General features: G+C 66.9%; 3 protein-coding genes across 3 annotated transcripts; 1 reads left to right on the forward strand and 2 right to left on the reverse strand.

Annotated features, from left to right (window-relative positions):
- Positions 1–656: 656 nt before the first annotated feature.
- On the reverse strand, positions 657–3,208 carry LOC142068120 (collagen alpha-1(XVIII) chain-like). The gene is made up of 11 exons (XM_075117366.1): positions 3,072–3,208; positions 2,785–2,829; positions 2,532–2,612; positions 2,384–2,425; positions 2,248–2,275; positions 1,956–2,014; positions 1,734–1,868; positions 1,514–1,576; positions 1,334–1,402; positions 1,078–1,146; positions 657–881 (listed from the first exon to the last, which is right to left on the reverse strand). The coding sequence occupies exons 6-11, from the start codon at positions 1,986–1,988 to the stop codon at positions 657–659; spliced, it is 594 nt and encodes a 197-aa protein (XP_074973467.1). The 5' UTR covers positions 1,989–2,014; positions 2,248–2,275; positions 2,384–2,425; positions 2,532–2,612; positions 2,785–2,829; positions 3,072–3,208.
- LOC142068121 (uncharacterized) lies at positions 2,077–5,937 on the reverse strand. Its single transcript, XM_075117367.1, has 14 exons — positions 5,833–5,937; positions 5,648–5,719; positions 5,430–5,492; positions 5,279–5,353; positions 4,826–5,041; positions 4,243–4,605; positions 3,903–4,022; positions 3,767–3,820; positions 3,520–3,546; positions 3,072–3,173; positions 2,785–2,829; positions 2,532–2,612; positions 2,384–2,425; positions 2,077–2,082 (listed from the first exon to the last, which is right to left on the reverse strand). Exons 1-14 carry the CDS (start codon positions 5,935–5,937, stop codon positions 2,077–2,079), a joined length of 1,371 nt encoding a protein of 456 aa, XP_074973468.1.
- A 4,129-nt stretch (positions 5,938–10,066) lies between these two features.
- IGFBP4 (insulin like growth factor binding protein 4) lies at positions 10,067–20,310 on the forward strand. Its single transcript, XM_075116827.1, has 4 exons — positions 10,067–10,721; positions 16,748–16,902; positions 17,136–17,270; positions 17,575–20,310. The coding sequence occupies exons 1-4, from the start codon at positions 10,328–10,330 to the stop codon at positions 17,701–17,703; spliced, it is 813 nt and encodes a 270-aa protein (XP_074972928.1). The 5' UTR covers positions 10,067–10,327; the 3' UTR covers positions 17,704–20,310.
- Positions 20,311–20,786: the final 476 nt, after the last annotated feature.

The following is a 20,786-nucleotide window of genomic DNA, read 5'->3' on the forward strand; positions in this document are numbered from 1 at the left end:
TGCCCGGCCAGCAGCCTGCCGTCGCCCAGGGGGGCGGCCAGCCCCTCCCCGGGGCCAGAGCTGCGCCAGCCCTGGCAATCTCGCCTGCGGGCTTGGCCGCCCCGCAGTGTGGATCCATGCCAGGCCAGCCGGCGGGGCCTGCGGACAGGGATGGGGGTGTCAGGGGCTGGGGAACACCCTCCGCGGCACCTCTGGCTCTTTGCACCAGCTCCTGCACCCGTGCAAGCACCAGGTGCTGGGGGAGACCCGCTGCAGCCCCCTGCCCTGGTTTCTGGCGTGGGTGTATTTGTTCGGGGATGCCCTGCCGGTGCCCACCCCGCGGCCGGACTCACCAGAGAGGATCTGTCAGGACGTTGCGCCCATTGAAGGAGTAGATGGGGCCCCGCAGGGCGGCACTGGCTTGGCCCTCGAAGAGGGAGCTCCAGGACTTGGCCAGCAGCTGGCCCTGTGGGCGCGAGTGGTGGTGCTGAGACAGGGGACGAGGGCCAGGGCGATGCCCTTGTCCCAACCACACATAGGCAATAACTTGCTCTGGGTTCCTCCTGGCTCCTCAAAACACAAGTGCCGAGCGCGGCCGGTGTGCAGCAGCCCCAGCGCGGGACAGGGCAAGGCTCCCCCCGCTGAGGCTTGCTGGGGGCCGCAGGGCTTTGCTTCCATCAGCACCCACAGGGGATGAGGGTACCTGCCTTCAGGTTGACAACAGGGAGGGCCCTGTCCATCCTCTTGACAATGGACACCAGGTCCTGGGTGGGAGCTGACAGGAACGCCCGGAAAGTGCCGTAGAGCTGAGCCTCCTGGGACTGCCGGTAGCACTGCAGGTCGGCGCCCCGGATTCCACTCATGTCACCGGCGAGGGGCACATTCAGGGCAGCCAGGCGGAGCTGGGGAGGGGAGGCATGGTGGCGGTGAGGCTCAGGCATGACCAGGCAATGTCTCTGCTCCCCCCTTCCTGGGAGAGCTCAAGCCTTCTGCGGTGCCGGCTGGCACAGATGGGTCCCCCGGGCACCTCTCCCCCCTCTTCTGTGGCTGGGCCACCCATCTGCCACCCCTGGAGCCAGGGTGCGGGGCATTGCTCACTGATGGGATCCGTGGGGCGATGGTGGTTGGCAGGAGCTGGGGCAGCCCTTGTCCCTCCTCCTTCTGGACCTGGAATAATGCAGCTCGGGTCAGCCCAGGGACACCCATCCCTGTGCCATGGGTGCCACAGGTGCAGCTCCCTCCCCAGACCAACACAACCCCAGGCTCTGCCTGTGCCGGGCTGGCACTGCCCTGCCAACAGCCCGTCTCCACGGCACATCCCTCCCGGCCTGGCCGCAGCTGCAACAGGGCTCACCAGCGAGTCCGTCGGGGCCAGCACGGGCAGCACCGTCTCAGGACCTCTTGTCTGTACCTGCTTCCCCTCCTGGATGGAAAGGAGAGGACAGTGCCCACCTATCCCCCCCCGGCAGGCAAAGGAGGGCACTGTCCCCTTGCTGGGACGTGAGTGGACCCAGTGGCTGCCCGCACCCCTCACCTGGTACCGTGGGGTGGAGGCAGAGGGGTCGTCACTGGCGAAGAGCGACTCTGAATCCTCCAGCTGCTCAATGCAATGAGCAGAGGGATGGGTTAGGGGGGAAACGGCTCCTTCCCAGGGGTCTGCTGCCCCAGTGCCAAATCCAGCTCGGTGTCAGGGCTGGAGCCTGTCCCGGCCACCCTTCCGAAGGACCCTGAGGGGCGTCCTTGGTGCACGGTACCAGGAGGCGGCTCCAGCCGGTGGGGGTCCGGAGGAAGGCACTGCTCCCTTCCCGCACGTAGACGAGGCTCCCCTCGGGCACGGCTCTGCCAGACTTCAGCATCAGCTCCTTGGACCTGAAGACCCACGTCTGGCGCTGGGAGGGGGATGGAGAGGTTCACGACCCAGCTGCGGCGTGTGGGGCAGGCCCCCCAGCTCGCCCACGGCCGCAGCCAGGACGTACCCGGAGATCAGCGCGGGAGTCCAGCGGCTCCATCTGAGGGATATCAGCATCTGGAGAGCCTGGAGAGGGTGGGGGGGGTCACAAGATGCCCTGGTGCAGGGGCTAGATGCTCCTGCAGGAGCTAGCCCTGCAGGGACGTGGTGGTGGTGGGAGACGGATGGGAGAGCCAGCTGCGGTGCTGGGGACCCGTGCAGGGTGGCACAGCCCTGACACCCAGGAAGGGAGGCAAGACTTCACAAAAGGTGTGTCCAAGGAGTCTGGAGCCCCCGAAACACCCAAGAAATGCCCTTACCTGCTTCCCAGCCTGTGTTGGTGGCTGCCTGTGAAGGCAAGCGGGGCCCGTTGCTGCCACTGGGCACAGGGACACCCTTGCTGGTGCATGGGGAAGGGACAGGGTTCCTCTCAGGGACAGCGAGGCTGTGGCTTACCGGCTGCTTGCAGGGCGGCTGGGCACGGATGGGGTAAACCCTCTGGAAGCAAAGACAGGCAGGTTTGTGGGGAGCCTCACATGCTGTGCACGCTCACACGTGTGCGTGCTCTGGCACAGGCATGTGCACAGCCCGTGCTGGGCCTTACGTTGAGGTAGAGAAGACCTGGTGCTCCAGGGGGGCCAGGGGGCCCGGGGGGGCCGGGGTTCCCGGGGGGACCTCGCAGACCCTGCGGTAGAGCAGTGTGGAGATTGGACTGGGCTATTTTGGTGCTGCCTTTTGCGGGGGCAGCTATGACACCCCATTGCTCTTGCTCATCCTTCGCGCTCCGTTCCCCTCCCGGGGCTGAACCTCCCCAGGCCGGGGCAGCGCGCAGACGTGAGCCAGGCAGTGTCTCTCACATGGGGGATGATCGCTCCATAAATCTCTGACTCCTCTTTGCTGGTCTGCAGAGAAAGAAAGAGAAGATTGAGACTGACCTCCATCCTTCCCCTCTCTATCCTCTACCCCTCCATCCTCCATCCCTCCATCCCAGCTGGGGCTGAGCCCTGCGGGGCTGCCAGTGGGGTGAGCCATGGCATGGGGCATACAGAGCTGCCTGGACTCCGGCAGCACGGTCCCCAAGACCAGGCTGGGGTCCCCGGGCACCCCTCGCCATGACGGGGCCCCACAAGCCCTGAGGACTCACCGTTTGGTACCCGCTGATGGGCACCCAGGAGCCGGACTGGCTGCCGGTGCTGGGCAAGGGGAGGTGGCCTGGTTTGCACCCGTGTTCCCCGTAGCAGCACCCCTGGGTGAGCCGCAGAGAGAGGCACGATTAGAGCCTGTGCTGAGTGGTGGGGATGGGTGTTCGTGCTGCGTGCGTGCATGGGTGCAGCACGTGCTTGCATGTGTGTGTGCATGTGTGCATTTGCATGTGCCGCAGGGGATGGTGTGACTCGCCACCCCCCTCTCCCTGTGTCCCAGAATATTTGGGGTCTCTGGCAGTGCTGCTGGAGCAAGGCGAAGGCTGGCGCTGCCCCGGCACGTGGAGGGAGTGGAGGCAGCACACAGGGTTCAGGAGTTCACACTCAGGCTGTGGGGATGAGACTCCCCCCCATCTAGTTCCCACCGCGCTGGTGCCCACGGCTACAAACCCTCTCTCCAGGGTCACCCTTTTCTCCCTGGAAGGAAAGCAGAGACGTCCTGTCGGTGCCCTGGCTCTGGGGGTACCTGGGCACGCCCGGACCCCCGGCACAGCATCGTGCCTCGCTCCATGGGGTGACACCCGCCATGGGGCTCTTTGGTCTTGGTGCCAGCACCGGGGAGAGGCCGCGGCTGACGCCGCCCCTGTGCCCTCGCTGCCAGCACCCGCCGTCTGCGGTGCCCGCTCCCCCAGCTCACCTTGGGGCCAGGCGGCCCGGCTGGTCCGCGGTGCCCTGCGTGGCGCGAGTCGCACTGGAAGGAGAGGACGCGCCAGGCTGAGCACAGGGGCTGCCCCTACCCCTGAGCACCCACAGCCCCAGGACCCCCTACTCACCCTGTAGTCCCCCGGTGGTCCTGGTGGCCCCATGGGGCCAGGCATGCCCGGGGACCCCGTCTCTCCAGCCCGGCCAGGGCTCCCCGGCATGCCTGGCAGTCCGCGTTCACCCTTCTCACCCTGCCGGCGTGCGGGGTGGTGAGTGTGGGGGTCAGCACCCCGTGTCCCCCTGGGCCCCGCAGCAGCAGGGTTGGGGCAGCCCTCCGATGGGCTCGGTGCTGGGGGCTGCTCCCCGCCAGGGCAGAGCGAGGGGCTGGTGAGCCCAGCTGCTCCATGCCCACCCCACCACCGCTGGCTCTGCTCTGGCCCCAGGGCCATGGATGGGCTGGGACCCCCTTACCTTTAGTCCGGGGAATCCTGGCTCCCCTCGGAGCCCTGGTTTGCCAGGGAGTGACACAGGTCCTGTGGGACCGGGGGGTCCTTCGTGCCCAGGTGCCCCCGGGGGACCTTGTGGGCCTGGGAGCCCTGGTGCTCCCGGGGGTCCGTCTGGCCCAGCCAAGCCTGGAGACCCCGGAGGTCCTTCAGCCCCAGGGAAACCAGGTGGTCCCACATCCCCTGGCGGGCCAGGGGGTCCTGGCTGCCCATCCCGCCCAGGGACCCCTGGGGAGCCTTCATGGCCTGGGTAGCCAGGGGGTCCGGGCAGGCCAGGCAGCCCTGGGGGGCCTGGAGGTCCCAGGTTCCCTGCAGGGCTGGATGCTCCCAGCTTTGTGTTGGGTTGGAGGGAGAGAGGAAAGAGAAAGCAGAGTCAGTGAATGGCTGTGTCCCATCCCCTGCTCCCCCTCTCCTGGGCTGCCCGATCCCATGGCCCCATGCCCGAGCCCTCCCGTCCCTGCTGGTCCAGCTAGGGATGGACACCACAGCAGTGCTGGCATCACCCACCAGTGCTGGCATTGCCCACGCGTGCCCCCCACCCCGGCGCTCACCTCATTCTCCGATCCCTTGGGGAGGGTGGCGGGCATGCGTGGGCTCCTGGCTCCCGAGGCGCCTGGTGGTCCCGGGGGCCCTGGTGGTCCTGGAGGACCTGGGGGGCCCCGGGGACCCTGATGACCTGGCTGGCCCGGGTTGCCGGTCTTCCCTCTCTCCCCAGAAAATCCGGGCTGTCCTCTGTCTCCTGGGGACCCTCGGTCGCCTTTCTCTCCCTGTCAGGGAAAGACAGAGCCTGGCTCCTGGCTCCCAGCTCCTGGCACTTTCCTGCACCAGTGCCCACCACAGGGACACGCTGCCCCCCTGGCAGGGGACACCCGAGTTGTCCCCCCAACCCAGACCCTGAAGTAAGAGTCCAAATCCCGAGCAGAAAAAGTTTTGCACAGCTAAAAGAAGCCAAGGGATTTCTCCCAGCGGGACCCCCTGCCTCTCCCCAGGGAGGACCACTGCACCTTTGGGCCGGGAGGGCCAGGAGGGCCGGGAGGGCCGGGGCTCACGGGGCAGACGCAGCTGGAGCCATTGTGCATCTGGAGAGGGAGAGAGCAGTGAGTCATGGGACGGCATGCCAGGGACTGGCACGGGTGCCCTGCGCCCACCTCTCACCTGGATAGCAGGGTCTGTCTCCGGGGCTGGGGGCACCCGCCGAGGCAGCCCCTTCGCTGTACTCTATGTGGAGGAGAGGAGGGGCTGAGCTTGACACCCCCGACCACTGCCCCCATCCCCTGCAGCGCCATCCTCATCCTGCCCCGCCAGCCTCTCGCTTGGTGCCCACCCTGGGCTGCCCCTCGCAGCCCCTCCAGGGACCAGGACCCCTCCACTACCTTGATCCGCAGGAACTCCTCTTCCTCCGCGCTCCCCTCGAAGATCTCCGGCGTGGCTGTGGGTCGGTGCTGCTAAGAGAGACGGGGAGAGCTCAGTGAGGGGCTGGGGGGGATCCCGGGGGGGACACAGGAACCCAGCTGCAGCCATCACTGTGTGCACCCCGGGGTGGGGGCTGTGCCCCAACGCTGCTGTGGGGCTGTGCCATGTGGGGGGACGCTGGGAGCTGCTGCGGCTCCTTTCCAAGGGGGCAGAGGTGGCTGAGCCATGGCTTGGGGATGGAGCAGGGCATGCTGCCCTGCCTGGTGTGGCTGTCTGGGCAGGGCACAGATAAGGGGAAGGACGTGGCAAGGGGCCCGGCAGCAGCTGGGGAGTTTCGGGATTGCTGAGGAAGCAGTGGGTGATGCTGCCCGGGGAAAGGCACCTGGCCTCGTGTGCGTGGTGGGACATGGCCCGGACCCTTCGCTGCCCCCCTGGCGAGTGGCTCCCGGCGTCTGGGGGCTGTTGCCTGCGGGGGTTTGCTCAGCAGCACCTTCTGCATGGGCTCCACGCCATCAGCATCTCTGTCTGCAGGAGCAAAGGGGCAGGCGGTGGCAAGGCTGGAGGGGGACCAGGGCGGAACAGCAATCCCAGTTCCTGGCTCTCACTGCGGCCACAGTGGTGCCACCAGCAGCCCTGGACCCCGGCGCCCCACACGTCACCCTCCAGCCTTACGCTGGAGGTGCCCCCTCCTTGCTGGGGTGCAGGAGCTGGGGCTGCCAGGGAAGCCATGTCCCTGCCTCACCATGCCTACCTTCCTCCCCATCCAGGGCGGGCGCCGTGGGGTCTGTGGGGCTGGTGCCCGGATCCGGAGTGGTGTCCTCCAAGCCCAGGGGGTAAAACCACTGGGCTGTGGTGGGGAGCAGGCGCCCAGCCAGCACCGAGAGGATGCAGAGTGTACGGAGAAGGTGTTGGGGGCTGCCGGACCCCATGCTGCTGCCTCGGGGCCAGGCTGCCCAGGACAGGGGGGCTTGGCTCATCCTGCTTGCCCGCACCGTCTGCTTCTGTGGCTCTGGCATGGCCCCCGCTGTTATCACCACATCCCCCGTGCTGCCCGACACGCCCCTTGCCCGCCCCGGCACCCGCATCCCACGGGCCGCATCCAGCGGGGGCTGAGCACCCACGCAGCCCGGTCACTGTCTGCCCCGCTGGCCGGGGGCAAGGAGGGCAGCCAGGAACTGCAGGGAACAGAGCCAGGGCCAGGAGGAGCTGCTGAAACCGAGGCGAGGGAGGGCCAGGGAGGAGATGCTGCCTGGAAATAGGGAGTAAAACCAGCGAGAAGGGGAGTGGAGGAAGGGGCTGGGTGGGAGCAGGGGGCATCGGCCACAGCAAGAGCAGCCCGGTGCTCCATAGGGTCTGCCCGGGCGCCGGTGCGTGGTGCTGGGAGGGGACAGAGACCGGCTCACAGGTCGGCCAGGCTGAGCCCTGGGGACAGGGCTGCAAGGGCCCGGGAGGTGTTGGTGTCCTGCAGTGTGTGATACCTGTGCCCTGCGGTGTGTGCAGTCACCGTGTCCCACAGCGGGTACAAAAGGCGATGTGTCTCGATGGCTCCATCAGAGCCACCCCTGGCTGGGGATCTCCAGCCTTCTCTGACCCCCAGCCCCACTTCTGACCCTGCCCTGCGCTGACCTGCAGCCTCTCCCCAGGGCTGGCGTTGCTCCAGACCCTGCTTGGGGCAGTTGCAGGGAGCCTGAGCCCCCCACAGCCTCGGGAACCCCAAAGAGCCACTGAGATTGGGAGGGATGTGCTGGGAGCCCACAGAGCCCAGGGGCTGGGAGCACGGGGCTGCTCTGTCTCAGGCAGAGGAGCTGGACTGCAGAGAGTACTGAGCACCCTCCTTGGCTGCAGAGCTGACATCTTGGGGTGGGGGGCAGCATAGCTGTGGGCTGCACCAGGCCTGGCCCCCTCTCTGTCTCACAGGATGGTGCTGGGATGGGGACCTGGAAGAGCTGTGCCAGGCGAGGACAGCCCCCTGGGCTGTGTGGCAAACACGTCCCCATTCCCTGCATGTCACGCTGGCCGCCAGCATTGCCGTGCTGCCTGCGCCCGCAGACACAACAGTCTCCCCAGTGGGTGCACAGCGCTTGCCAAGGCCTGATAAGGTGCCGCAGCCCAAGCCGGGCTGGGCACCTGTTTGGGTTTTGTCCCAGCTTGGACACCGTGTCAAGGCTGGCATCTCTGCCGTAGTCACGGCCACTGCGCGGCAGTGCCAGGCAGGGCAGGGGCTCTGGGGCAGCACCGGATGATGATGCCTTGCAGGGCTCCTGTGCCAGCTGGGAGGGGAGAAGGGGGGCTGGGGAGTGTGGGGAACACGGACCCTCTCTGCCCCAAGCTCTACCTGTGTCCTGCCTGCCCACTCAGCGCTGCCCAGCTCACCTGCACAGGAGAGAGAAGATGGTCCTGGGAGCCCCTGTGGCCAGTGCCACCAGTGCTGGCACTCAAAGTGCCACTTTGAGCACTAGATGTGCTTCACCCATGACATGAGTTTGGAGTCCTCAACCCGGGCCCTGCGTTACCGGCTGGCTCTGTTCCTCTTGAGGGGTTTGCGATGTGCTGAGCTCTTTCCACGCATGGCCAGGCTGAGGCACCCTGGGAGGTGGCTTTTTGTCCACTTGCTGCTCCCCACCTTCCTCCTTCTTGCCTGTTTAATCAGGGCAAATGAAACAAGCGATGTCCAGTATCGCATCTGCACAGGGCCCTATGTCTGCTCCTGTCCCTCTGTGCTGCATTAAACTCCTGGGCACAACCAGAGCTGGACCCTCGTGTGACCACCCTCACCCCTCTATCACGGCGCAGCGTGCTGAGCCCTGCCGCCAGTGCCTGGGGACTGGCCTGTCCCATGGAGAGCGGAGCTGCAGGAGGTGCAGGCTGCTGCTGTGCTGGGGCAGGATCACTCCAGGGCAGCCCAGGTGCATCCCCTTATACATCACTGCGGGGCAGCCCCCACCTCCTGGGGCCACTTTGAATCTTTGCCCACCCCTGGGAGGCTGCCTCATGTCCCACCTGCTGCACAGAGCCCCACTCCAGGCCCCCGCAGCCGGGCTCAACGTCCGAGTGTTCACAGACCGTTAACTGCCTTGAAAGTGGTGCTGAGCACAGTCACAGACCCCAGTGGCTCCCGCTGCTCAGCCGAGTCCTCAGCAGGGCCAGCACAGACTGTGTGTGATGTGGTTGCTCCCTGTACGTTGTGCTCGCCCCGCAGGGCTGCACAGAGCCGGGCTGGCTCCCTGTGTGCCACAGGATGAAGGCCACCTTCCTGAGGGGCTGCGTTGTCTCCCTGTTGGTGCTGGTTGTGGCCTTTGCCAGTCTTTGTGCAGCACAGAGTGGCGGTTTTGCCGGCATTGGCCAGGGTCAGCGTGGCGACACGGCCAGCACCCAGATGCTGCTGTGCCGGTGCATCCCTGAGCGTGCAGGACAAAGCTCCCCGCAGCGCGCAGCCGCTCCTTGTCCCATGGCATGAGCTCAGCCAGTCTGTGCCTCACCCCTGGCCACAGCAGATCCTGTCCCCGGGATAGGGAGGGGGGTCTCTGCCCCTCTTGCTGCCCCCGCAGCAAGCCGGGAGTGTGGGGGACGCCCCGCACAAGGCCTGCGCAGGCACCGTGGCATCGCACGCAGGGCAGGGGCAGCGAGGCTGTGCTTGTGCCGGAGCTCACCCCACCCCGGGCTGTGTCCAAGACCCCGCCCCGGCCGCATCCAGGAGGGTCCCCCCGGCTGCTCCGAGCCCGGCGCTGGCTGGGATGCCCCTTGGTGCAGCTCGCGGGTCACCGGGCCCCAGGGTGATGCTCGGGGACCCGACCCCCGGGCACAGGGGCTGGGCCCTGCCCTCTCCCAGCCTCCGCCCTCCCCCGGTGCTCGGCCGCCCCTGCCCTGGTGCTGCGGGGGCTGGCGGGGCCGGAGCGGCGGGGAGGGATGCTCGGGCTCCCCGCCCGCCTCCCCATTTTCCGAAATAACCACTAGGTGCCGGCAGCTTTCAACTTATCACGGGCCCGTGCGGGGCCGGGGGGCGCGGGGAGCCGGCGGCTGCGGGGCGGGGGGTGCGGGGAGCGGCGGTGCCGGCCCGGGGCGCCGCTGGCCGCCGGGGGCGGAGCTGCCCGCCGTGCCGTGTTACCGGCAGCGCATTTGCTCCCGCCGGGGACCCCCGGGCCCGGAGCCCACCCCGGGCTGCCCCACGCTGGGGGTCTTGGCCACAGCCCCCCGCGATGCAGCCCCGTATGCTTCCCCCCCCCCCCCCCCCCAGTTCATCCCAGTTGGGCTCGGGACCGGGCAGGCGGCGGCGGGAAGGGTGTCGGGGCGGCTGCCGGGGGCTGCGAGGGGGTGGCGGGGTGGTCTCCGGGGTGTGGGGGGGCCCGGGGTGTGTAAGGGCCGGGGGTCTCCGGGCTGCCCGGACCGGAGCTGCTCCGCCGGTGGCCCCGGTGCTGAAGCCGCCCTCCCCGGTGCTGAAGCCGCGGCCACCGCCGTGGCCGCCGTCGGCGGGGGAGCGGCTCTCCCCGGTGGCTTGCCGGTGGCGGCGGGGGCGGCCCCCGCCGGTGGCCCCGGTGCCGGCGGCGGGAGGTGTGGCCAGGGGCCGCATAAAGCCGCCGCCGCCCCGCGTCCGCCGCCAGCCGAGCGCCGCCAGCCCGGGCGCGGAGCGGCGCGGAGCCGCCATGCGCGGGGCCACCGGGTGCGGGGCCGCCGGGCGCGGGGCCACCGGGCGGGCTCTGCCGCCGCTGCTGCTGCTGCTGCTGGCGGCGGCGGCGGGGCCGGGCGGCGGCGAGGAGGCGATCCAGTGCCCGCCGTGCTCGGAGGAGCGGCTGGCGCGCTGCAAGGCTCCGCAGGGCTGCGCGGAGCTGGTGCGGGAGCCGGGCTGCGGGTGCTGCGCGACCTGCGCCCTCGGCCGCGGCACCGCCTGCGGCGTCTACACCGCCCGCTGCGGCGCCGGGCTGCGGTGCTACCCGCCCCGCGGCGTGCCGCGGCCCCTGCACACCCTCATGCACGGCCAGGGCGTCTGCACGGACCTGGCCGACGTCGAGGCCATCCAGGAGAGCCTCCAGCCGCCAGGTAAGGCCGGCCCCGGGCGGCCGAGGGGCCAAGGGTGGGCGCCGGGTTGCCAGCGGCACCCCCGAGCAGCGCCCGTTTGCACCAACCCACTCTCCGCTCGCTTGGCAGGTGTTGGGGGAGTGGGGTGGGGGGCTCAGCAGGGACCCCGAGGTGGGACACGGTGGTTGTGCGTGGAGGGCGTCCCAGGAGGGAGCTGCGCGAGCTCCCACAGGCGGGTGCCAGTGGGCCACGTTTGTGCCATCCTTGTCCACCGCTGGCACAGCGGTGCCACAGCCAGTGGCTCCGTGTGTGCCAGAGCGGGGTGCTCTGCAGGGACTCATCACCCGCCGTGCTGCAGAGTGCCCCTGGATGACAGGGCAGCCCGGGGGTCCTGCAGGCACCCACCGCCTCCGGGGACGGGTCCCAGCTGCCAGGGGAGCACCCGTTGCATGGTGACCCCTGCGCTGCCGCTTCCCCGGGATGCTGCCGGCAGCTCTGCCAGCACCGCCAGGAGGAAACAGGAAAGAGGCCTCGGGGCACCTGCTTCCCTCCCGGGCAGGTCAGGCTGGGCTCTGTGCCGGGGCTCGGCCGGCAGCTCTGTCCGTCCCGCAGCGGGGCAGGGTAGGGTGTGGGCTTGGGCAGGGCCAGGCTGGAGAAACCCACTGCCTGCAGGCTCTGTCCGTGCCTGTCTGCCCCAGGACCCTCTTGCAGGTGTTGGTCGTGGCACCCTGCGACCCCTGTGGTGCTCGGGCAGGTCCTGGGGGCTGGGAGCGGAGCTGGTGGAGGGAGCCCAGCCCCAGGGCTGCACAGGTCACGCCGTGGCTTTGACAGTGGGAACAGAGCCGCTCCTTGGGGCTGAGCATGGAGACCTGGCCCGTGGGGCTGGCCTGTCAGTGGGTCTGGATGCCATGCTCGCCCCTTCCCCATCCCTGTGATAGGGACCGTATCCCATGGAGCTGGGGAGCAACATCCCACCACGGGACAGTCCACAAGCTGTTCTGGCTCTGTCCCCGCGTGGGGTCACCTAGAGCTCCCCAAGGGGCAGAAGGGGCTGGAGCAGTGTCCATCCCTGTCCACCCTGAGGGCTGGATCCAAGCTCCATTCCCTCCTCACATGGCTGGTCTGCGGCAGCTCTGCCAGTGTCCCCATCGTGAGGAGGGTCCTTCATGAATGGACCCCTCCAGCCACCCCTCTCCAGAGACAGGAGTTGGCCGCAAGTGCTCAGCATGGGGTCTGCTGCAGAGACCCCCTGCCCTGCCTGTCTGTCCTCATCCCACATCCTGCAGGAGCTGTCTGGACTCCCTGGCCAGGGGCTGCGTCGGGCTGCCAAGGGCTGTTGGTTTTGGCCGTGCCCCGTGTAATGCAGCACTTTTTCCCAGAGGCTTTAGGAAACAGTCTTGCAGTTTTTTCCTTTCCTTTGTGCGGTGTTTTGGCCTTGCTGGGAATGGCTGGGTGGCCGTGGGAGCGGGTGCTTGCCCACCGGGCACTGCGCCTGCCTTCAGGGTCGCAGGTGGCAGGATGGGTGAGCCCCTTTGTCCGGGAAAGCCCGGCAGGATGTGGGCAGGACCCTCTGCAGCACATTGCTCCGTGCAGCCCCTATGGGCAGGTCCTGGTGGGATGCCCAAGCTGCGGGTCCCTGTCCTGCTCCGGCAGCCCAGAGCCAGCGGGAGCATGGGGCTGGGGTCTGTATGCTCCATCGCTCCCACCACAGCCCTGCCTGGCTGGTGAGGGCACCCTGGCACGGCCAGTGCATCTGACAGGTCCCCTCTGGGTAAGCAGAAGGGACTTAAATGCCTATTTCAGGACAGGGGTGTATGGAGCAGGTGCCCCCCGGCTGCGCCTGCATCCCTCGGGGCTGAGCCTGCACGGGTGCCGGGCGAGCGGAGGCTGCGGCGGGCGGACGGCTGGGAAGTGGTTAACGTGCAGCTCGTACAGTAAACACTTTGTCTGGGGGCTCAGCCTGGGGGTGGGGGGGCTCTGCATTCCAGGGAAGAGGCTGGGATCAGCGGGGGCTGGGCTGAGGCTGGGCTTTCAGAGAGGTTGGGCAATGGATCCCCGCTCCATCACCAGGAAAGAGCCCCTCTGCTCTCCCAGGACCTGCAGCACCTACGGGTGGCCAGTCTCCTGAGACTCTCTCCCATGTCTCCGGGTCTGGGGACCTTGTACGGGACCCTGGTCCCTGCCTCCTGCTTCCAGCTCCGAGCTGACTCCCGGGGCATCCTGCTGCTCGGCCGGGAGCCCTGCGACAGGGCTGGCCCTGGGAGGTTCCAGCCGCGGCTTTTCGGCACAGCCTGCGGGTGCCCAGGGGAGGTGGTGGCTGAACCCGCGTGTGGCAGCCGGGAAGAGGTGAGGACGTTTTCCCCAGCACACGAGACGAGTGATTTAATGCTGGGCAAATAACTATGTCTGGGAAAAACTGACCCCATGGGAGCCGCGTGCATCCTGCGTGGTTGCTGTAAGCAGTGGCTGGGATGGATCCTGTTCCTTTCCTGCGTGCAGTGTCTGGGAGGGACGGTGGTGACGGAGCCTCGGCTGGACGGTGCGCAGGCAGTGAGGACAGGCTGGGTTCAGCCCCGGCAGCGTCCACCTCACATGCATCCATCACTGCCCCTTTCTGCCCGATCAGGGGGCCAGGCGAGGCTGTTGCCCTGTCCCAGCTGTCCCCCGGGATGGGGTCTGGCCTTTGCCCATGCTCGGGTTTCTCTGGGCCAGGCGCTGCTCCTGGTCCCTACAGGGAATTGTCTGCATCTGCATTCCTCACTCCCTCTCCTGCATCCTGACCTCTCCTCCATCGGGCTCACGTCAGGTACTGAGCTGGGAGGCGCAGATGTGCTCGGCTGCGCTTGGGCACGGCGGGGCTCAGCAGTGTGTCCTGGTGGGATGGGGATGGGCCAAGCTTCCCAGCCGGTGTCCCTGGCCAAGGAGCAGTAGGTGCCTCGTACCTGCACCCCAACCATGCCTATGCCCCAGCTCCCCACTTTCCACCGGAGCCAGCGCTTGGCGGAACGAGCACAGACTTCCCCGCACCGGTGCCTGCCAAGTCAAAAGCCCTGGCAGCCAAGAGAGCTGGCGCTGCGCCGTGGCCCTGCCAGGACCACCCGCAGGCGACACCAGGGGTGCCAGATGGGGAAGCGGAGGGTGCCGGGACTCACTGTGGCTCATGTGCTGTGTCAGCCACAGACACGTGGATGTGTCCCCTCTGGCCCGTGGGGCACATGGGATCCTTTGTGGCTGAGCTGGTGGGGCGGAGGGAGCAGGGCTGGAGCTGTGGGGGCCCCTGATGCTCATCCATCTGCCACGGACACACACATGCTTCTGAGGCGTCGCTCCCTGCCCTGGGCTCTCCTCCCATGGGAGCCGCGTGGTGGAGCCCGGAGCCCTTCACTGCTCCCTTGGGCTCAGTGTGGTGAGTCACAAGTTCGGCACATGATCAACCTCATTTGCAGCTCCCGTTAATTGAAGGTGACGCTGAATGACTCATTTGTGTCTCCTCTCTGCGGGCCGGGCAGAAGCCCTCCTCCTGCTGGGACAGGGCGGCCAGTCTGTGCAAACAACAAGGCAGCACACATTTCCGTCCCCTTGGCACCTGCTTCCATCCCAAACCGAGCAGAGGGGCTTCCCCCAGCCTCGGCCAAGCAGGCACCCCCCCATCCACTCTGCCAATCCTCCCCTGCTGCTCGGAGAGCTCTCTCTGCCGGCACAGCCCCGGCCGTGACCGGCAGCACTGGGGCGGTGGCGGCCGGTGCATGGGCTGCCCTGCGCGGCCAAGGCTGCCCGGCAGAGCGGGGCCGGGGCAGAGGTGTGAGGAGGCATGGGGGCACGGCGCAGGCACCGGTGCGGCCAGGGCCGGCATCCAGATGGTGCTTCCCAAGGGGTTGGGGCAGAGTGGGCTGCACCGGGAGCGGTGCGGGAGGCTGGCAGGTCGGGGGCCTCCAGGCTCCACAGATTGCTTTTTGCATGCCTTTGCACGCAAGTGCGAGGAGTTTCCTTGTCTAGCTGGTGCAGGAAGATTGCCAAGGGAAGCGAGAGGCTCCTTGAGCTGCTGCACGTTGCTTAGCGGGTGGGAAAGTCACCCCAAGGACTGCAGCAATCCCGGCAGCAGGGAGGGATCCTGGAGCTGGGGTGCGAGTTGGGACACCGCAGGTCCCAGAGCTCTGTCCGCAGAGCCGGGAGTCGGGCGAGAGCCGCCTCGCTGCCCGCAGGCACCAACGTCTCATGTGACCTTATGAAAATGTTATTGGCATCTGGTTTTGTTTAAGCCAAGAGATTTGACACTCTGAAGGCGGCTGGCGGGAGGAGGAGGGGTGTTGGTCCGTGCTGGGGCTGGGTGAGGGCTTCCCCTGCGCCGAGCGGGCAGCGGCCGGTGCCTCCGGTCCTGCCTTTCCATGGCGCTGGAGCAGCGCATGGAGGTGCCGGGACTTTGGCATGGTGGTCCCCACTGGCGCCAAATCTCCCACCCAGCTCTTCCTCGCATGTCTCCCTGAGGGGTGCAGGGGGAAGACGGGGAGGGAAGGAGCATCCCTGCCCAAGCCCCCCGAGCCCCCCGCTGGGCTCTACCGCCAGCGTCCACGTTGCACCACGGCCCCGTGTTTGGTGCCGCTGGGGCTGGTGCACACCAGGGCTGGCATTGGTCTGCACGGGGTCCTGGAGACTTCGGGTTTGTGTTTCAAATTTCAAGGGCATGAGCCATTTCCTGGAAAAATTTGACAGATTAAACAAAAAGCAAATAACACGAATGAAGGAGGATTTGATCGGGGCTTCTCTGTGAACTTTAACCGGGCTGCTGGGAGCCGGTCCAGGAACCCTTCGCTGCAGGAGAGCCTCTGCGTGAGGTGCCGATGGGAGAGCAGAGCCAGGATCCCGCGGGGACGTGGCGGGCAGGAGGCTGCGGCCCCGACCCCGTTGCCTGCCTGCTCATGGGAAGGGCTGGTGCCAGGCATAACCCCGGCAGCCTCCGACCCCAGTGCTGCGAGCCCTGGGTGCTTCCAGCCATGCTGCACCATGACCGACCCTGCCTTGTTTGGGAAGGTTTTTCCTGTTGCTGGGTGTAATATTGATTAGTACAAGCCCAACCCCGGGATAAACTGGGGCAGGGAGCCCTGGCCGCTTTCCTCTTAGAGCCCAGGCAGGTTGGGGTCAAAACACTGCTCGGGCTCTGCCTGATGTGGCTCCGAGCGCAGGTGGAACCCCAGCTCCCTGGGGCGTCCCCCCCCTCCGTACAGCGTTAATGGGCCCCAAACCAGAGGAACCGGCAGCTTTTTAAAAATAAAATTGTGCCGAGAGCCTGGGTCTCATGATGCTCCTTCCAGCTGCCAACATCTGGGATCGCAGTTTGGCTGCGCTCCTGGTGCAGGCGAGGAAGCCAAGCGCCGCCTTTTGGGATTGGCCCCATGGGAGATTAACTTTCTTATTCCAGGAATTCCTTCTTTCATGTCTTTGCGGGGGCTGTGCCCCATGGCAGAGCACGGCTCTGCTCCCGGCCACGGCGCCTGATGCTGCCCTGGGCCTGGCGAGGCCACTCAGCATCGCCCTGGTGCAGCCCTGGTGCCCCATTCCCACTGCCGCTCCTCAGAGGCAGCTTTTCGGGGGCACGAGGGTCTTCAGGGGCTCCCTGGCTGTGCATCCCAGGGTCACTTTCCAGCCCTGTGGGTCTGGTGCCGTGGGTGAGTACCCAGCACCCGGTGGCACGTGGCTTGATGGGGCACAGCCTGACCCTTGTGCCGTGCAGCACACTGGAGCAACTGCCTGGTGCTCTCGCAGCATGCATTTGCAACCCTACAATAACAGATGCATGCCAACAAGCCTGTGAATCGTAGCTAATGAGTCCTAAAAACTCCCAGGACCTTTTCCCAGTGCTTCAGGGAGACCTCAGCCTGGTGCAGTGGCGGGGGGGACCTGGCTCTGGGCATGACGCCTGTGGGGACCAGGGAGTACGGTGTGGGATCCGGCTGCGCGTTGTGCCTGGGGGTGCAGGTTGCTCCGTGGGGGCACTGCCATCCCCGGGGCTGCCCCATAGCACTGACCCCCTCTGGTCTGTGTCCTTGCAGAGAAGGAGGAGATCGACCACCCCAACAACAGCTTCAGCCCCTGCAGCATCCATGACCGCAAGTGCCTGCAGAAGCAGCAGGCGAAGCGGGTCAACCACGGCACCAAGATGCGCAACAGCGGGAGCCCGTACCACCGCGAGGAGACGCGGCCCATAGTGAGCACTGCTTGGCACCGTGGCGGGCGGCTGGCACCGGGACGGTGCTGGGCTGGGGAGGGCAGGACGGGTGCTGAGCATCCCTGAGCTGTGCTCCAGAGCCAGCGGAGCCTGGGGAAGGAGCGGGGTTTGAAGCTGGTGCTTGTGGGGCAGCCCCAAGGGTTGGGGTCCCAGGGCGCTGGGGTAAGGGCATGCACCCGCCCGGCCGGCGGCTCAGCCCCACCTTCCCGCAGGCGCAGGGCTCGTGCCAGAGCGAGCTGCACCGGGCGCTGGAGAGGCTGGCCGCCTCGCAGACCCGCACGCACGAAGACCTGTACGTCATCCCCATCCCCAACTGCGACCGCAACGGCAACTTCCACCCCAAGCAGGTAGGACAGGCTCTTGCCCACCACTGAGGGTGGGGGGGGCCACTCGTGTGGAGGAATTTTGCACAGCTGGGAGGGGGGACAGACGGATGGACAGGCCAGTGCCGGGGCACAGTCGGGCACCCGCAGCTCCTGGCTTCAGTGGTATTCACCCTTTGGGTGTTGTGGGGCCCTTTGCAGTAGCCCCGGGGTGCCCCGGGGGTGACAGAGCCCCCACGAGAGCTCCCAGTGGCCCCAGCCAGGCAGCCCGCGGGGATGGGGCCGTGGGGGCCAGGCTGGGCGTCCCTCACCCAACCCGTCCCCTCAGTGTCACCCGGCGCTGGACGGGCAGCGCGGCAAGTGCTGGTGCGTGGACCGCAAGACGGGGGTGAAGCTGCCGGGCTTCCTGGAGCTGAAGGGGGACTTGGACTGTCACCAGCTGGCGGACAGCATGTGAGCGCGACCGCGGCAGCCCCGCGCCGCGCCGTGGCCAGGACACCCACCGGGGCTGCGTAGGAGAGGAAGAGAGGGGACGTGAGCGCCGAGCAGCTCTCCCGGTGCTGGGGGACCCCGGCACGCGCCCCGGATCACTGCTGTGCTCTGTGCCTAGGGCTGCCCACGGCACGGGGCACGGCAGCGTGACCTGCGCCATGACCACTAGCTGCCACTGCCGAGGGGTCCCTGGCACGTGCCAGAGGCACCTTCACCCTGCACGGACACTTGCTTGGACAAATGCTGCCCTGGGACTGGTGTCAGGATGCCTGGGTGGAGCAGGTGGAGAGCACCCACGATGCTGCCGCCCCTCAGTGCTGCTCCCACAGCTGCCGCTGCCTGCCCCGTGGTGCCCCGCCGGCTTTTGCCCCGGCCCCTCCGTGCTGCGGCATGGCCAGGGTACCCGGAGCCCGGCGGCTGCGGCAGAGGCTTGGCTGCTGCCCCGGCCCAGCCTGGCCCTGCAGGCGGCCACGGACATGCTGGTGCCTCGTGGGGTGCCGTGGCGGCACCCCTGCCCGCCGTGCCTTGCCATCCACGCCAGACCTCTGTGTGCGGCAGCAGAAGTGCCTCACCCTGCCCTCCCCAGCAGCGGGAGGCTGCCCAGGCAAGGACCGGGGGGGGCCCAAAGCATGTGCGTGCAATGAGCATCGCAGCCACACAGAGCAATAAGAGACCTTCCTCCTCCTCACTGCAGCCCCACAGCCCAGGAACCTCCTGCCCCACGGCCCAGCCCCATCCCACTCCCTGTGCAGGGACAAAGCTGGTGGCCGCAGTGTTTTCCTCCCATCCATCCTGCCTCCCCCTGCCCCAGCCCCAGGGCGAGGGGGGTCGGGCACCCCCAGGCGTGCAGGGGTGCCTCCCCGCAGGTTCTGGGTCCGAGGGGGGGGTCGAGGGATGAGGGATGCCCAGGAAGAAACGCCTCCCAGCAGGAAGAGCTGCTTCTTTTTTTTTTCTTTTTCCTCCCCTTCCTCAAAGATTTTTAATATTTAAAAAATGTTGTTGGTGGGATCTTAAAACCGACTGTGTGGCCCCTGAGGCTGAAGTTCTCCCCCTCTGCGGACTGGGGCACCACAGGCAATGATTTCTGTCTTCTCTTCCAACTTGGCCAACGTGACAAAACCGGGATGAATTTCTGGAACGTCTCAGTAACGGGATCTGCAGATTTCACCAGCACAAAGTTCTCAGCTGAGAAATTGTCACTATTTTTGTAGCTATTTTTTTCTTATTATTTTTTTAAGCTGGGCTGGAAATTTTTCACCTAAATGTCTTTTAGGTGAGAAGTGGCCGCGCTGGCTGCCATGGCAAGTGTGCCAAAGACGGAGGGGATTTTGCCTGTCCCCACCGACCCACCCCCTGGCTCCATGGCCACAGTGAGAGGTTTTGGTTTTCCGTGTGGATTTGCCCCATCCACGCCCGTGGGTGCCAAGGCCCCCGATGGGAACGAAATGTTTCAGTTTTAGTGAAACACCCTTTTTCCCTCCCGGTCCCCAGCGGCTGCACGGCACGGCGTGGCACGGCACGGCAGCTCCCCGGCACCAGCGGGGATGTTCCCGCGTGTCTCGGTGGGGACGGGGATTGGCAAGTGCTGCCATCCCGCTGGCCAGGGCTGGGCGGACGGCGAGGACAGGGCGAGCCAGGATGGGGGCTGGCACTGGGCTCAGCACTGCAGCGCGTCAGCACGGCTTCGCCTGGCTTCCCATCCGCGTGACAGTGTCCCTGTGTCATGTCCCGCGTCCCCAGGTGCACGTGTCCCAGCGTGGCCCCAGCACCTTCCACCGCCCGTCCCGTGGGGCTGCGCTCCTGCCCCTGCCCTGCTGCAGACCTATTCCTTGTAGGGTCCCACGGAGCTGTCGGGTCACCGGCTGCATCCCTGCTCGGTGCCTCGCCGGGCTCCTGCCGAAATCCCCCGCCTGCCCCAGCGCCCTCCCGGCCGGCTGCGCGTGGCCTCGCTCAGGGGAGGCTGCACACACCCAATCTGGGTCAATTTGCCAGGATGGTGGTCGGCGAGGGCGGGGGTCCCCGCCCCTGCCGGAGCCCCCGGCCCCCTGGTGCCACCGCACAAAGGATGGGTTTCCCAGGATGAGGCTGGTCCCGGCGCTGGTCCCGTGTGGCCGCGGTTGGGTGCGGGGTGCGGTGGCAGCCCCAGCCCGCCGGGCTCGGCCGTCCGGACCCTCCCCGCACGCAGCCAGGGCAGCGCCCGCAGCTCCAGCTGAGCGTCTCCTGTTTTTGGGGTGGCCTGCGAGCGGCCGGGCAGGGGCCGGGGATGCCGGCGCTCGCCAGGACGCATTCTGTGTCAGGCTCAGAGGGCTCCAGTGGTTTATATCGTCTCTCCTGTAGTTTAAGGCTCTATTTACACACGATCATATACCAGCGTAAGGCTCCCCAACCCCAGCGGCGTTTTTCCACGCCGATGTGATTTCTGTCAGTTCCTCCTGGGCCAAGCCCGTCCCTTCAGACTCCTGTGTAGCGCTGACCCTCTTTTACAGTAAACTTGAACCTCTGTATCATCCAAAAGAAAAAAATAAGGTAATTACTGTATTTAATTTTCCTGTTATTTAATGTGTTTCTATCGAGTGTATTTTATCTCTGCATTGCTTTAAAGAAAAGGAGATGGGGGAAGCAAAGCAGAGGAGGAGCGAGGGGTCTGCGGGGATCCCACCCGGCTGGATGCTGCGTTCCTGCGGTGCCAGTGTGCGCTGTATGGAAACACTCCCCTTCCAAAGAGGTCAAATTAAACCAGAGACTGCCTGCGACCATGGCACCCTCCTGCTGCAGTGTCGAGCCCTGGCAGAGGGTGGAGGCGCAGCACTCGCAGCCCCAACCCCAGGGAGGTTTGGTGGCGCGGCTCTGCCTCAGCCTGCCCCGGCTCCAGAGCCCCCCACATCCCTGGGGACCACCGGTGGGACCAGCCTCGGCTCCTCGGCCCTGGGAAGTGCCGGTTCTGGTGGTGAGAACAGAGGATGCTGGAGCCGGCTGGTGCTCCAGGACGAGGGATTTGAGGTGTGCACCCGCGAAAGCCTGGCTGGGGTGTTTGCTGTAGCTACGGCG

Source organism: Phalacrocorax aristotelis, chromosome 23, assembly GCF_949628215.1.
Source record: "Phalacrocorax aristotelis chromosome 23, bGulAri2.1, whole genome shotgun sequence".
Classification (NCBI taxonomy): Eukaryota; Metazoa; Chordata; class Aves; order Suliformes; family Phalacrocoracidae; genus Phalacrocorax; species Phalacrocorax aristotelis.